The sequence below is a fragment of the Pimephales promelas genome, chromosome 7 (genome assembly GCF_988280905.1).
Source record: "Pimephales promelas chromosome 7, fPimPro1.hap1.1, whole genome shotgun sequence".
Taxonomy (NCBI): domain Eukaryota; kingdom Metazoa; phylum Chordata; class Actinopteri; order Cypriniformes; family Leuciscidae; genus Pimephales; species Pimephales promelas.
Genome location: NC_142775.1, coordinates 755,647 through 768,555, shown reverse-complemented (window position 1 = coordinate 768,555; position 12,909 = coordinate 755,647). Strand labels below are relative to the sequence as shown.

Sequence of the window (12,909 nt, the reverse complement as noted above, 5' to 3'; positions counted from 1 at the left end):
AAGTGCTGTTAGAAACTTCGCCTAGAACAGACAGCAAACTGACATTGAATCAACGTGGAAACGACGTCTCTCGTGACATTGAAACAACGTTGATTTTGCTCATCGAATTAACGTTGAACCAACGTCAGACGCGGCATTCTTCAAAGCTAAATGAAAATCGAAAATTGGTTTGCTTTCATAACGTTGAAACAACGCGTTGATTTCAAGTTGATTTTCCGTTAGTTTTGAAAGAATGACGCGTCTGACGTTGGTTCAACGTTAATTCGATGAGCAAAACAATGTCAGATCAACGTTGTTTCGATGTCATATTTCCACGTTGATTCAATGTCAGTTTGCTATCTGGGTTGTTGTCTATATTGCCTAATCGTAAGCTTTTTCAGAAATGGTGACAAAAGTTTCAAAAAAGTTCAACTTAAAAAACATTAAACGTCATTTAAATAAACGAATATTTGATTTTTATAAGCTTCGAATGCAATATTTTGAGAAAAATGCCTGATGTATCAAATAAACACCAAGGGTTGTGTTTGTTCTCTTTTAAGAAAGGGGATAAGGTCTTTCTGTATGCAATAACACTTTCCTTCCATGAAATATGAAAAACCTCTTCCAGCGATGCATTTTTCAGGCTGCCGCCCGAGTGTAATAATATAAACTAGTTGATCAATGACTGAAACCATCAAGACTTTTACAAAGACGTGAACCCAACATGATTAGCTACTCAGACTTTATTGCTGTTGCCATGTCACAGAGCTCTTTTAGGGTTTCACACAAACGTGTCTCTGGCTTGTATTTTGTCCCCTGAGGCGCGGGAGCCGCTGGAGCCGCTGGACAGTCCCGACGGAGCGCGGTACGCTGGAGCGTAGAGATATTTACTAGCCGTCCGCTGGCCGTACGACGGAGAGGCTTCTGCTCTCGCTGCAAACGCACTCAACATCCTGGAAGAGAGAACGGTACATCAATCTTCACATTTGATACTTCAAAATATATACATTTAGTTAACATGAACTAAGAATACAAAATGCTACCATTTATTAATCTCAACATTAATACATTTTTAAGATTAAAAGTTGTATCTGTTAATATTAATGCACTCTGAACTAATAACATTAACAAAGGTAAGTAAATGCTGTCTGGAGATATTGTTCATTGTTAGTTCTGGTAACACTTTACAATACGGGTGCACTCATAAGCTTAACTAATGCACAGATAATACTGAATTAATGTGTAAGTAATGATTATCTAAGCTATTCATTAATGATTACCACATTAGGAACTAATTAAGAGTCTGTAAGGTTAATGTATTAGTTCATACATGAATTGTTTTTAATTAAATATGTAATTGTGGATTAATTCCATAATAACTCATTTTTGTAACTAATAGTGTTAATTAATATGCTAATTACCAGAATGAGCCAAAGCCTTGTATTTCAACTTCCAGATAATATGACAGGTACACTAATATGCATTAATACATGATTACTTACTTCATTGTTAGTGCAAATTCATGCGCAAATTACTACAATTACTAAATGACTATAGTTAATAATGATGTGCCCCAACAAGTAAAGTCATAACATAATGATACCTTTGCAAATCATTAGCTAATGATTAATTAAAGCAGACAGTTGACTAACTGTGGTAATTAACACATTAATTTACACTATTAGTTAATAAAATATGTTATTAAGGAATTAATACACAATGACACATTGAATTAATAGCAATTCATGTATTACTTAATCTATTAATCATATAGACTCTTTATTAGTTGCTGATGCAGTAATCGTTAATTAATGGTTTAGTTCTTCATTAGTTATAAATTAACTCATGATTATCTGTGCATTTGCATATTAGTGCGCCCGTATTGTAAAGTGTTACCTTAGTTCTTGCTACAGTGAATATAAAAAAGTATACACATCACATTAAAACAGCTGTTTTTCAACTGTTAAAAAATAAACAAATAATAATTAAAATCTTTTGTAGATTTAATGTAAAAAAAAAATAACCTATACAATGCCACTGGAACAATGTGGCTTGGAATAATGAACTGCATAAGTGTTCACCCCATCCCCCCCCCCCCGCCCCCCTCTTTTAATTTTAACTTTTGAATAAAATATTACCAAATATTCGAACTGAAACATATATTTACCTAGTTGGGATGACTGTCACAGCATATAAAATAGATCCAAGAATTATTAAGAAATTTCCAGCCAATCCGAGGAATATCGGAGTTCCAATGCCATACCTACAGCACAGAGATATAATACACACGATATAATACAGATATAATTGTATTAGCAGTATACTTGCCGCGTCGGCAACTACAGTGTGGTCTCCCTAGTGGACCAGCACCACAAGCGTCTGGATTGAGCCGAGTAGGGGACATCTCTTCAAGTGGGCACCTTCCGTCCTCAACTAGCGGACTCGACAGTGACCCAGAGTCACCCCTCTCCGTCCCCCACTCTGACCTTTACATCCCTCCTGCTGCTGAGGTTGCTCCTTCTTCGTAGTGCACGTGTGACCTACAGTAACCACAATCTCTCCACAACCCAACCATACGCGCCAGCCCGTTTGAATAAGGCTGTCGAGCCCTACTGGTGCTATAAAGTGTCTATTGAGATCAGGGGAGTGAGGTTTAATCGCACTAGCTGGCCTCCGTTACACGAACATCGCAGTACTTGGTCATAGCGCCTAGTAAACCGACCTTACATCCTGTCAGAATGTGCCTTAATGTGGCAGGTGATGAACACAAAGGACAAGAGGGATCCTCTCTTACCCAGAGGTTTAGGTTCTGCGGTGATGGGAGGACATCATAAGGAAACTGATCCTACTCTCTTCCATTGACCAAAGCTCTTGCCAGCCCATCTTGCGCTGTTGTTCCACACTCTCCCATCTCTTGGCCATCTCATCCTCTCCTCCTGCTTTCGCACCTCGTTGACTACCAGATAAAAAGCTATAAAGTGACTTTAATTATTTCATGTAATTTTACTTCAGTTAAACATTTGATCTCGGTTAGGTTTCTATGTTTCTGGCTCCTGTTTATTTTCCGTGTTCTAGTTGTCCTTGTTTCCTAGTCTTTGCCCTGGTGTGTGTCCACCTGTCCCACGTTAATTAATTTATTTAGTTAGTGTATATATATTCCCTGTCCAGTTTCTTGTCCTTCCTTAAGTTGAGTCTATCGGTAAGCATTTTTGCGTGGCGCTTTTTTGCTCCTGAGTATTTCCTCAAATGTGCATTAGTTTTCTTTTTTTTTGTAAGTATACATTTGTGTGTGTATACAAGTTTGTTGATCCTGCTGCAACCAACACACGCGTGTGCTACTGCTCGATTGAACATCCCAGCTTGGATAATTAATGTTGCAGTATGACATTGCCTTTTCTTGGAGTATCACGTACCTTATAATACTTCTGTCGACGGTGGGGGAAAAGGCCGTGCTGGCGACCCTGTTTGTGTATAAACAATACGCCGCGAGCGCCGACACACCTGTGAGGAAACAAGATCTCAGTATGTGTACGGGTGAATGCTGGTCAAACACAACACTATCCAACAAATATGTTTCAAATGAGTACATCAGTTTCATCATTTCACAATAGTTCCTGGTTTGCCCCAAGGGTTTTTCTCCATTCTGTCACTTTCCTCGCCACTGTCGCCTTGGCTTTTAGTTGAGGACACTAAATATTCAACGATAATATTGATCTCCTGCATTGACAGGAGAACTGAACTGAGCTGGACGATGAAGCTCAAAGTGTAGAGTGTTGTTGGTGCTTGCAACACCAAGGTCATGGGTTCGATTCCCAGGGAACGCAAGAACTGATAAGGTTGTAAAAATGTGTACCTTAAAATGCAATGTAAGGATAAAAAAGTGTCTGCCAAATGAATGTAAAATGCTATGTTTTCTCCAGAGTGGCTATATATTTACAAATTAACTAAACTAATAACTTTTTACAACAAAAATGAAACATCACTGAACTTACTTAAAGGGATACTCCACTTTTTTTGGAAATAGGCTCATTTTACCACTCCCCCAGAGTTAAACAGTCGAGTTTTACCGTTTTCTAATCCATTCAGCCGATTTTCTTATTTTTAGAAGAATATCAGTAACAAGACAATTTCTGGTCTCATTGACTTCCATAGTATATTTATTTCCTACTATAGTAGTCAATGAGACCAGGAACTGTGTGGTTACTGATATTCTTCTAAATATCAGAAAATCGTCTGAATGGATTAGAAAACGGTAAAACCCAACTGCTCAACTCTGGGGGAGTTGTAAAATGAGCCTATTTCCAAAAAAAGTGGAGTATCCCTTTAAGCTGGACTGTGACGCTGTTTTCTTCAAGAAACATTATTTTCCTGTTATCTTTGTAAAGCTGCTTTGAAACACTCTGTATATAGAAATAAAGGAGACTTGACTAGTTTAGGAGGAAGGAACCTTGCAGATTTATAACCGATGGAAGAACTCAGAGCTTTAGTGCCTCAGTTCACTAGTGTCATACAGATCAGATTCTGTGTGGCATAAATATTGGATAAAAGGTTTTACTCACCACCGACAAAATGAAAAGCAGCTCCAGAGAATAAAATTTTATCCTTTTTTTCCGCACTTCCACCGATGTATGTGCAGTCCATGCCGATGAAGCAGAGCACAGCGGCGACGAAGCCCAGACTCATGCCGGCCATCAGCAGCCCTCGCACAGCCTGAACATACGCTAGTCAAGAGCACAACAGTCAATCACTCACTCTCTGCCCACAACAGACCCTCCGCACCCCAGACGACTTACGTGTGACGGCCCACAGCACATCGTAGTCTCTGCAGTTGGTGATGGAGGACGTGTCCATCACACAGTCTTTCCACAGGTTTGACCAGTACCAGGACGACTTGATCATCCAGCTCCCGCCTTTGCCCCCTACGAAGAGCACTCTCCAGTAGTCCATGGCCAGCGTGCAGCTGACGAAGAGCCAGCCGAGCGTGGACAACAGGAACCCAAACACCTGGATCAGACTCTTCCTCATCGCTCGTCTTCTGAGCGCACGCTCATTCTCGTTCCTTCAGCGGAGGAGAGCAGTTTGCGGTCTGACCTTTCAGAGAAAGTCCTGAAGGGACGGGTGTTGTGTTTGTACACACATCATGACGCTGGTTTACTATAAATACTGCCAGGAGTGTGTCTGGCAGAGAAGTGAGACGTAATCTGTGAAACCCTTCCTAAAACATCATCTATCTGGTGGCACAATTACAATTCAGCAAATATGTGATTAAAAACCAGTCACAAGGGCCATTTTCCTGAAACTGACCTAAAACTGATGTGTGGTTTGTTAGGATTGGACAATATTTGCCCGCGATATGACTATTTGGAGATCTAGGATCTGAGGGTGCAAAAAAAAAAAAGAAACATTGAGAAAATTTTAAGCATTTAAAGTTGTCCATTTATGTTCACAATTTTTCTGCATCCACTCACAAAAATATTTTATTAATATATTTACTGTAGACAATTTACAAAATATCTTCATGGAACATGATCTTTACTTAATATCCTAATGATTTTTGCATTAAAGAAAAACGTATAATTGTGACCCATGTATTGTTGGCTATTTCCACAGATACACCCGTGCGACTCGAGACTGGGTTTGTGGTCCAGGGTCACATTTAGCAAATATATTCACACAGATATTATGCACAATTGTATCAACCCAATATTATGCAACATTTATAACAACATTATATTGATTTTTAATTAAACATCAAAAATATTTTTCTTAAATCACATTAATAATTGAGGCTTGGCAAAACAGGCAATCCAATCTCCAGACAATATTGAAACTCAAATCTCCTGAAACATGATTCTGTCTGGATAGATACTGATGCCAGACATGAATAATCACCCGAACTGGTGGAGTACAACACAACTATGGAGAGATGATCTCATGCTGTGCTGCGTAAACATAAACACAAACATTCTGCAGTAGATACGCTTTAGAGGCTATAACAACCCAATCTTAAATACAGGATCTGTACACAACATGTGGCGGCCAATAAAAGAGCGACAGAACCCGATGAGATATGACTGTGTGTTATACGTAAGCGTTCTTGTCGAACTGTTGTGAAGAGCTGATGCAGTCTGGCGGAGGTCTCCTGGCGTGAGACGTCTGACTCTGCGGAGACATTAGAGCGACTCCGCTTTTGACGAAAGTCTTTCTGTCCGACTGATACGGCGAACTGCTGCAACAGGGAAACAACATCTTCGTCATTTGTTAATTAAAAAAACAAATGTGATTGTTTGAACCGTGTGTGTGGTTTACCTGCTGCTCATGCCTTCAGTCAGCGAGAGGCAGAACACCCCACCGCCCAGGATACACAGCGTCGAGCCCGCCCAGCCGATGAACAGCGCAGCGCCCAGTTCATACCTGAGAGGAAGCTCAGCCTTCATCACCTTCATCACTGCAGACACTCACACTTCTTATGAGGGAAAAAACATGGTACCTACTTTTGCGCAACATACATAGGATCGAAAAACTCCGAGGTGATCCTGTGAGCGTAGAGGGAGCAGGCGGTCAGAGAACACAGACCTGGTGAGGAACAGCGTTATATATATGAGTGTAGCCCCTCAGCTGGGGAGAATAGTGCTCAGAGGGCACAGAAACAGATGTAACCCACCAGTACAAACAAAGTTGAACCCAGCAAAGGAGACGATTCTGGCCTTGGTTTGGTCAAGACCACCGACCTTAGTGCACTTCATGCCGACCAGAGCAAAGACCGATCCAAAGAAGCCCAGACAGACAGCAGCGATCATCAGACCCCGACACACCTGGATATAACCTGTCAACAATAGAAAACAGATGAAATTATAAACACTATCAGTCAATTAATCAATCAAAGAATTCCCTTTCAAGTTCAGATTACTCGTCAGAAGATGAGATGCTATGGGGAAACTTCTTTCTCTGAGAAATACTGAAGCCCATGGAATGGGGCCAAACTGGAGGCGGGGCTTCTCGCTTTATAAGGAGGAGTTGAGCAGTCCTTGCCTCAGAATCTTTCTCGTTCAGTCATCAAGAAGCCAACTACAGCTCGCCATAGTGATATGCTCACCAATGGACGGTGCCCGAATTGCCACTTTTCTGCAGTGTTTTGGTGAAAATGCCAATATTTCTTTCAGTGATTTTGCATGGATGCCTCCTGGCCAGCAGCCATATCACCCTGTGGACCAAGACTGGTTACACACTGAAGCTAGGCAGGGCTGAGCCTGGTCAGTGTCTGGATGGGAGACTAGAGGCGCTTTTCCACTGCATAGTACGGTACGGTTCGGTTCGGTACATCTCACTTGTGGTGCTTTTCCACTGCATGGTACGGTTCGCTTCAGGTCGCTTTAAATGGTACCTGGTCTGTTGAGGTTCCAAGCGTACCGTACCGGTACTAAAATGTGACGTGAAACACTGCAGATCACTGATTGGTCAGACAGAATCGTCACTACCAGCGTCATTGGATTTGCGACACGAGACACGAGACACTTTTTTAGCAGTATTTTGTTTTGCTGCCATCAGCCTCATTTTAAACACATTTTTCCGTCTAGCAGTTAAAAACAACCACATACCGAGAATCAGGAACACCATCCCCTCGATAGTCTCCATTGTTCCTGTGTTGTGAGTTTGAAAATGTGACGCTTTTAAGATGATGTCATGGCAGTAGAGGCGCGCGCAAATAACGATCAGTCCCACACACTTTGAAGGGGTACTACTGCAGTGGAAACGCAAAGCGAGCCGAACTGTTCCGCGCCGAGTCGAAGCGTACTGGGCCGAACCGTACCGTACTATGCAGTGGAAAAGCGCCATAGGTGTTCTGCTGGAAGAGGTGTTAGTGAGGCCAGCAGGGGGCGCTGTTCACCATGTGCTCTGTGTGGGTCCTAATGGCCCAGTGTAGTGATGGGGACACTGTACTGTTACAAGCACAATCCAATGGATGAGACATTTAACGAGATCCTGACTCTCTGTGGTCATTAAATATCTCAGGATGTCCTTCAGAAAAAGAGTAGGGGTTTAACCCCGGTGTCCTGGCCAAACTGTGCCCACTTAGAAGCAGCGCTGCATGAGTTTGCCTGCCTGCAACCAGCGGTGGACCTTAAAGTCCCCGTGAACCGGAAGTTGCAAACGATTTTTCTCCAGTGCAGTGACGTATTTCCAAGTGAAACGGAATATTGAACAGAGGGCAGGGTTTTACTCTAGCGCTCCTCCTCTCCATCTCTCGCTCATAGCAAACTAACGGTTTGAGGGGAGTGGTTAAGCGTTTCCCCACCCAAACTGTGAAACCTACGTCATCAGAAAAAGAAACCGTTCCAGACCGGAAGTAACTTTTCAGATTTTGATTAAAGATTACTAAGGTAAAACATTTTTTTAATATATATTCACTTGCACGGATTAATTGTTCACCACAAGACTAGTAATATGCGCTAACAAAGTAAATAGGTTCAATTTTGGACTCAGGTGGATTTAAGGACTAAACGTCCACATTCCTCTCAGCCAGCTCTTCAAAAACCAAACCTGGCTTCTCATGTCCCTCCCACAGGTGGTGGAGCTGCGAGCCGAGAATACAGCTAGGACTTCTTTGTTCTTGTTTCTTTGTTTTATTTACTTGTTGAGCACAATTAAAACAATGGAACGTTGACCCTTGTGCTGTACAATCATGCATGTAGTAAAATAACACACAGCAGCCATTAATGCATACAACCAACATCTCACAAAGATAAAAAATAAAGAAACATAACAAGAGCCTCTTTTGTTACATCAAACTGTCGAGTCAAATGCTGATGATAGTAATATTAATTTCAATTTTCTTTTAAAAGAGTGTGTAAAATATCATTTACATAAGAGCGTGCCAGATTGTGTAGTGCTTTATACTTAGGTTAGTTATTTAAAATCGACCCTGTATTAAATTGGAAGCCATTGATTTGTGATATGCTGGTGCTTACGAACACTCGTTAACAATCACTGCGATTTAACAGTGATTGGCTCACACCAGCATACAAGGAATTACATTAGTCCAGTTTTACAGAAATGAAAAGCACTTCTCCAGATTAGTAGATGACTAAACACAAACAGAAGCAGGATTTAATCTGTTTCATCTGTTTATCCAATTTCAGAGAGTCATCAAACTGTACCGTAAGTTTCTTAACCACCGATTCACATTCTAACAGAAACTGAAACATTTTGAGAATGGTCAGAGGGAAAAAAAGAGAAAATATAATGAGTGAAAATGCCTTGTTGATGCCAGTGGTCAGAGAAGAATGGCCAGACTGGTTCAGCTGATAGAAAGGCAACGGTTACTCAAATAAGCACTGGTTAACCAAGGTCTACAGAAGAGCATCCCTGAACGCTCAACACATCCAACCCTGAAGCAGACGAGGTCCAGCAGCAGAAGACACACACCGCTGACGCTCCTGTCAGATGAGAACAACCAACTGAGGCTACAAACCCGGACAGAAGAAGATTGGAAAAACATGAGTCTAGATATCAGCTGGGACATTCGGATGGTAGGCAGAATGCGGTTTAATGAAACCGCATGGATCCTCCTGCCATGTATCAGTGGTTCAGGCTGTTGCTGGTGTAATGGTGTTTCCTTGGCACACTTTGGGCCTCTTCGTACCAATTGAGGATTGTTTAAACGCCAAAGCCGATTTGAGTACTGTTGCTGACCATGTCCATTCCTTTATGACCTCAGTGGACCATCTCCCAATGAATACTTCCAGCAGTATAACACATGTCACAAAGCTCAAATCATCTCAGACTAGTTTCTTGATCGTGATGAGTTCAGTAAAATCAAACGCTCATCAGATCTAGTCCAATAGAGGAGCTTTGGGATGTGCTGGAATCTGCAGCAACTGTGTGAGGACATCATGACCATATGGACCAGAACCTCTGAGGAGTGTTTCTAGCACTTTCTTAAATCTGTCACAAAGCATTAAGGCAGTTCTTGAGGACAAAGAGGCCCGGTACTAGCAAGGTGTACCTAATAAAGTGGCTGGTGAGTGTATAATAAAAATGAGTAATTCATTCATAATTCAGTATTTGAACAGAAAATCTCTTAGATCTTGCTATTAAAATGGTGATTAATTAATCACCAGTCTCTTTATTTCTCGGATGTCTGTCCTTTAGTCATGGAAGAGCAGACTGGTGTCCACACACACACACACTCTTCTAGCTGTTCTCTGGAGATATATTAGCTCACTAGTTAACCCAAGAAAACAAATGAATGAATGGAAAACAGCCTGGGGGTAAATACATCTAAATGGTTCCCCTAAGCTTTTTCGAAAAGTGCTAAACATTGACATATTAGAAGGAACCGAGTTGTTTCAGACTTGCGTGTGTTTGCTTTGCACAAATGGTTAGCTCTTTTGAGAACATTATACCTAGAAACTTCTCTTTAAAACTTTACTTTTCCACTATAAAGACCCTTTTGTGGAATGGAAAATTGCATGACTCATGAATGTTAAATGTTCTTCATAGAACCATCAATGCCAATAAAGGACCTTTATTTTAAAGAGTGTGTGTTCATGAAGCCTGAAATGACTAGTGAAAATGCTTTTATATTGTATTAAGAATTCCAAAAGAAATTATAAGCGTAACAGTCTGAGTAAAGGTTGAATTTCAGCATGTGTTTGACCCAGACATGATGATCAACATCAGATGAAGTGCTTTACTTCCATTTGACAAGGCAATCTGAAATATTTCTTAAACAACCAACACATACAGCAGTGGTCAAAAGTGATGTTGAAGGTAAAATTTGTTTTTAATGACCCTACAAGTTTGATTAAACCCTCAAAATATGAGGTTTCTTTTTTATATTTTTTAAATATTTAAAATGTGAGGGAAGATCAAAACACTAAACTTTGGTTTGGATATTCATCACAGAAAATTATTTGACAAAAAAGGTAAACTACAGCTACCAGTTTAAAAAAAAAAGTCAAATGAACAATGAAGATGTCAATGTTCCTACATCACTTTTGGCCACTTTTAAGCACACACACGTGAGGAAAGCCTGACCGTCCAGCGCCAGCATCGAAGGGAAGTCTTTGCAGTTGGAGATGCCAGTCGAGTCAGTCACGCAGGTTTTCCACAGGTTGGACCAGAAGGTGGCTGTGGTGATCACCGTGCCGTCGATCGAAGACACCTTCCAGTAGTCCGTGGGTAAAGTGGAGGACACCAGCACCCAGCCCGACGTGGTGAGCACGAACGCCATGATCTCTCTCGCCATGCTGCTCATTGTCCCTGTGGAGTTCTCCAGCCGTCACTCCTGCGGTGTCGTGTGTGTGTGTGTGTTTAGCTATTAGTGCACACGGTCCGCTGGCTAATATGTTCTCGGGTCACACTGGAGGGTGTGCCCGACTCTGAAGCATACAGACGGCACACAACAGTGACCAGGCACTTCCAGGAAAATTTACAACAAGACTTGAGGTCATCCTCAAACCATCACAGCTGCAAGAGAAAGACTTGGGGAGAAACATCTCCTTTTGTGTTCAACTAAATTCTATGTATTTTAAGTTAAACATAAATGTTGTTATTTTTACAAAATTAAAGAAAAAAAGAAAGAAAGCTAAAAGTTACTTTGAACAGATATTATTCTGATGTATTTTGTCATGTAATTGAGCTATGAGATAATAGCCGATTGTGATGCACATGTAATACGGGCAGATGAGGCCTAAGCACGTCATTTGAAAACTTGCTCTCCACACATTTATGAAAATTTGATGTGCTGAAGTTAGACGAAGTTGAAGTCGGAGATGTTGAGTGTTGTATATAGTCAGACTAAATGTTGTAATAATATATATTTTTGAGGGAAATGTCTGTTTGTGTTTTGGGCCTTGTCTTTTGCAAGGTGTTTTCTTTTGGTCTCTTTATTTTCTTTCCCCCCTTCCATGTCCATTTTTTTTATCTTCTTTTCTATTTTCCACTTCTTTCTGAGTTGGATGCTGCACATGGACACTGGACCATTATCGACGAAGACTTTGCACGAATATTGTCCCTGCTCTTCACATTGGGAAAAAGAAACCTTTTGCAAGCTCTCCACAGTCTGGTCTCCACCGCCTGGTCTCCACCGTCTCCATTTAGCCCCTCGGCTCCTCCAGTGTTCCCGCTGTGTCTCCACCGCCCGGTCTCCACAGTCTAGTCTCCACCGCCTGGTCTCCACCGCCAGGTCCGCCACGGCCTGGTCTCCACCGTCCAGTCTCCACCGTCCAGTCTCCACCGTCCAGTCTCCACCGTCTCCATTTAGCCCCTCGGCTCCTCCAGTGTTCCCGCTGTGTCTCACCACCTCGTCTCCACTGTCCGGTCTCCACAGTCTGGTCTCCACCGCCCAGTCTCCACCGCCTGGTACGCCACTGCCTGGTCTCCACCGTCTGGTCTCCACCGTCTGGTCTCCACCGTCCGGTCTCCACCGTCTCCATTTAGCCCCTCGGCTCCTCCAGTGTTCCCGCTGTGTCTCACCACCTGGTCTCCACAGTCTGGTCTCCACCGCCAGGTCCGCCACTGCCTGGTCTCCACCGTCTGGTCTCCACCGCCCGGCCTCCACCGTCTGGTCTCCACCGTCCGGCCTACACCGTCTGGTCTCCACCGTCTCCATTTAGCCCCTCGGGTCCTCCTGTGATCCCGTCGTGTCCCACCGCCTGGTCTCCACCACCTGGTCTCCACTGCCTGGTCTCCACTGCCTGGTCTTCACCGCCTGGTCTGCAGCCTGGTCTTCACCGCCTGGTCTGCTGCCTGGTCTCCACCGTCTGGTCTCCACCGTCCGGTCCCCACCGTCTCCATTTAGCCCCTCGGCTCCTCCAGTGTTCCCGCTGTGTCTCACCACCTGGTCTCCACTGCCTGGTCTCCACCGCCTGGTCTCCACTGCCTGGTCTGCTGCCTGGTCTCCACCGTCTGGTCTCCACCGCCTGG

The 12,909-nt window shown here is 42.7% G+C and overlaps 2 protein-coding genes across 3 annotated transcripts; both read right to left on the bottom strand.

Annotated features, from left to right (window-relative positions):
- Window positions 1-704: 704 nt before the first annotated feature.
- On the bottom strand, window positions 705-5,358 carry cldn10l2 (claudin 10-like 2). Its single transcript, XM_039673857.2, has 5 exons — window positions 4,773-5,358; window positions 4,539-4,700; window positions 3,393-3,480; window positions 2,147-2,242; window positions 705-932 (listed from the first exon to the last, which is right to left on the bottom strand). Exons 1-5 carry the CDS (start codon window positions 5,002-5,004, stop codon window positions 761-763), a joined length of 750 nt encoding a protein of 249 aa, XP_039529791.2. The 5' UTR covers window positions 5,005-5,358; the 3' UTR covers window positions 705-760.
- Window positions 5,359-5,438: 80 nt separating this feature from the next.
- Window positions 5,439-11,296, bottom strand: cldn10b (claudin 10b). Of its 2 annotated transcripts, none has more exons than XM_039673858.2 (5): window positions 11,020-11,296; window positions 6,644-6,805; window positions 6,474-6,555; window positions 6,289-6,393; window positions 5,439-6,208 (listed from the first exon to the last, which is right to left on the bottom strand). In XM_039673858.2, exons 1-5 carry the CDS (start codon window positions 11,237-11,239, stop codon window positions 6,061-6,063), a joined length of 717 nt encoding a protein of 238 aa, XP_039529792.1. In that variant the 5' UTR covers window positions 11,240-11,296; the 3' UTR covers window positions 5,439-6,060. The 2 variants fall into 2 exon arrangements, with proteins under 2 accessions (XP_039529792.1, XP_039529793.1); XM_039673859.2 differs by having other exon boundaries at window positions 5,439-6,205.
- Window positions 11,297-12,909: the final 1,613 nt, after the last annotated feature.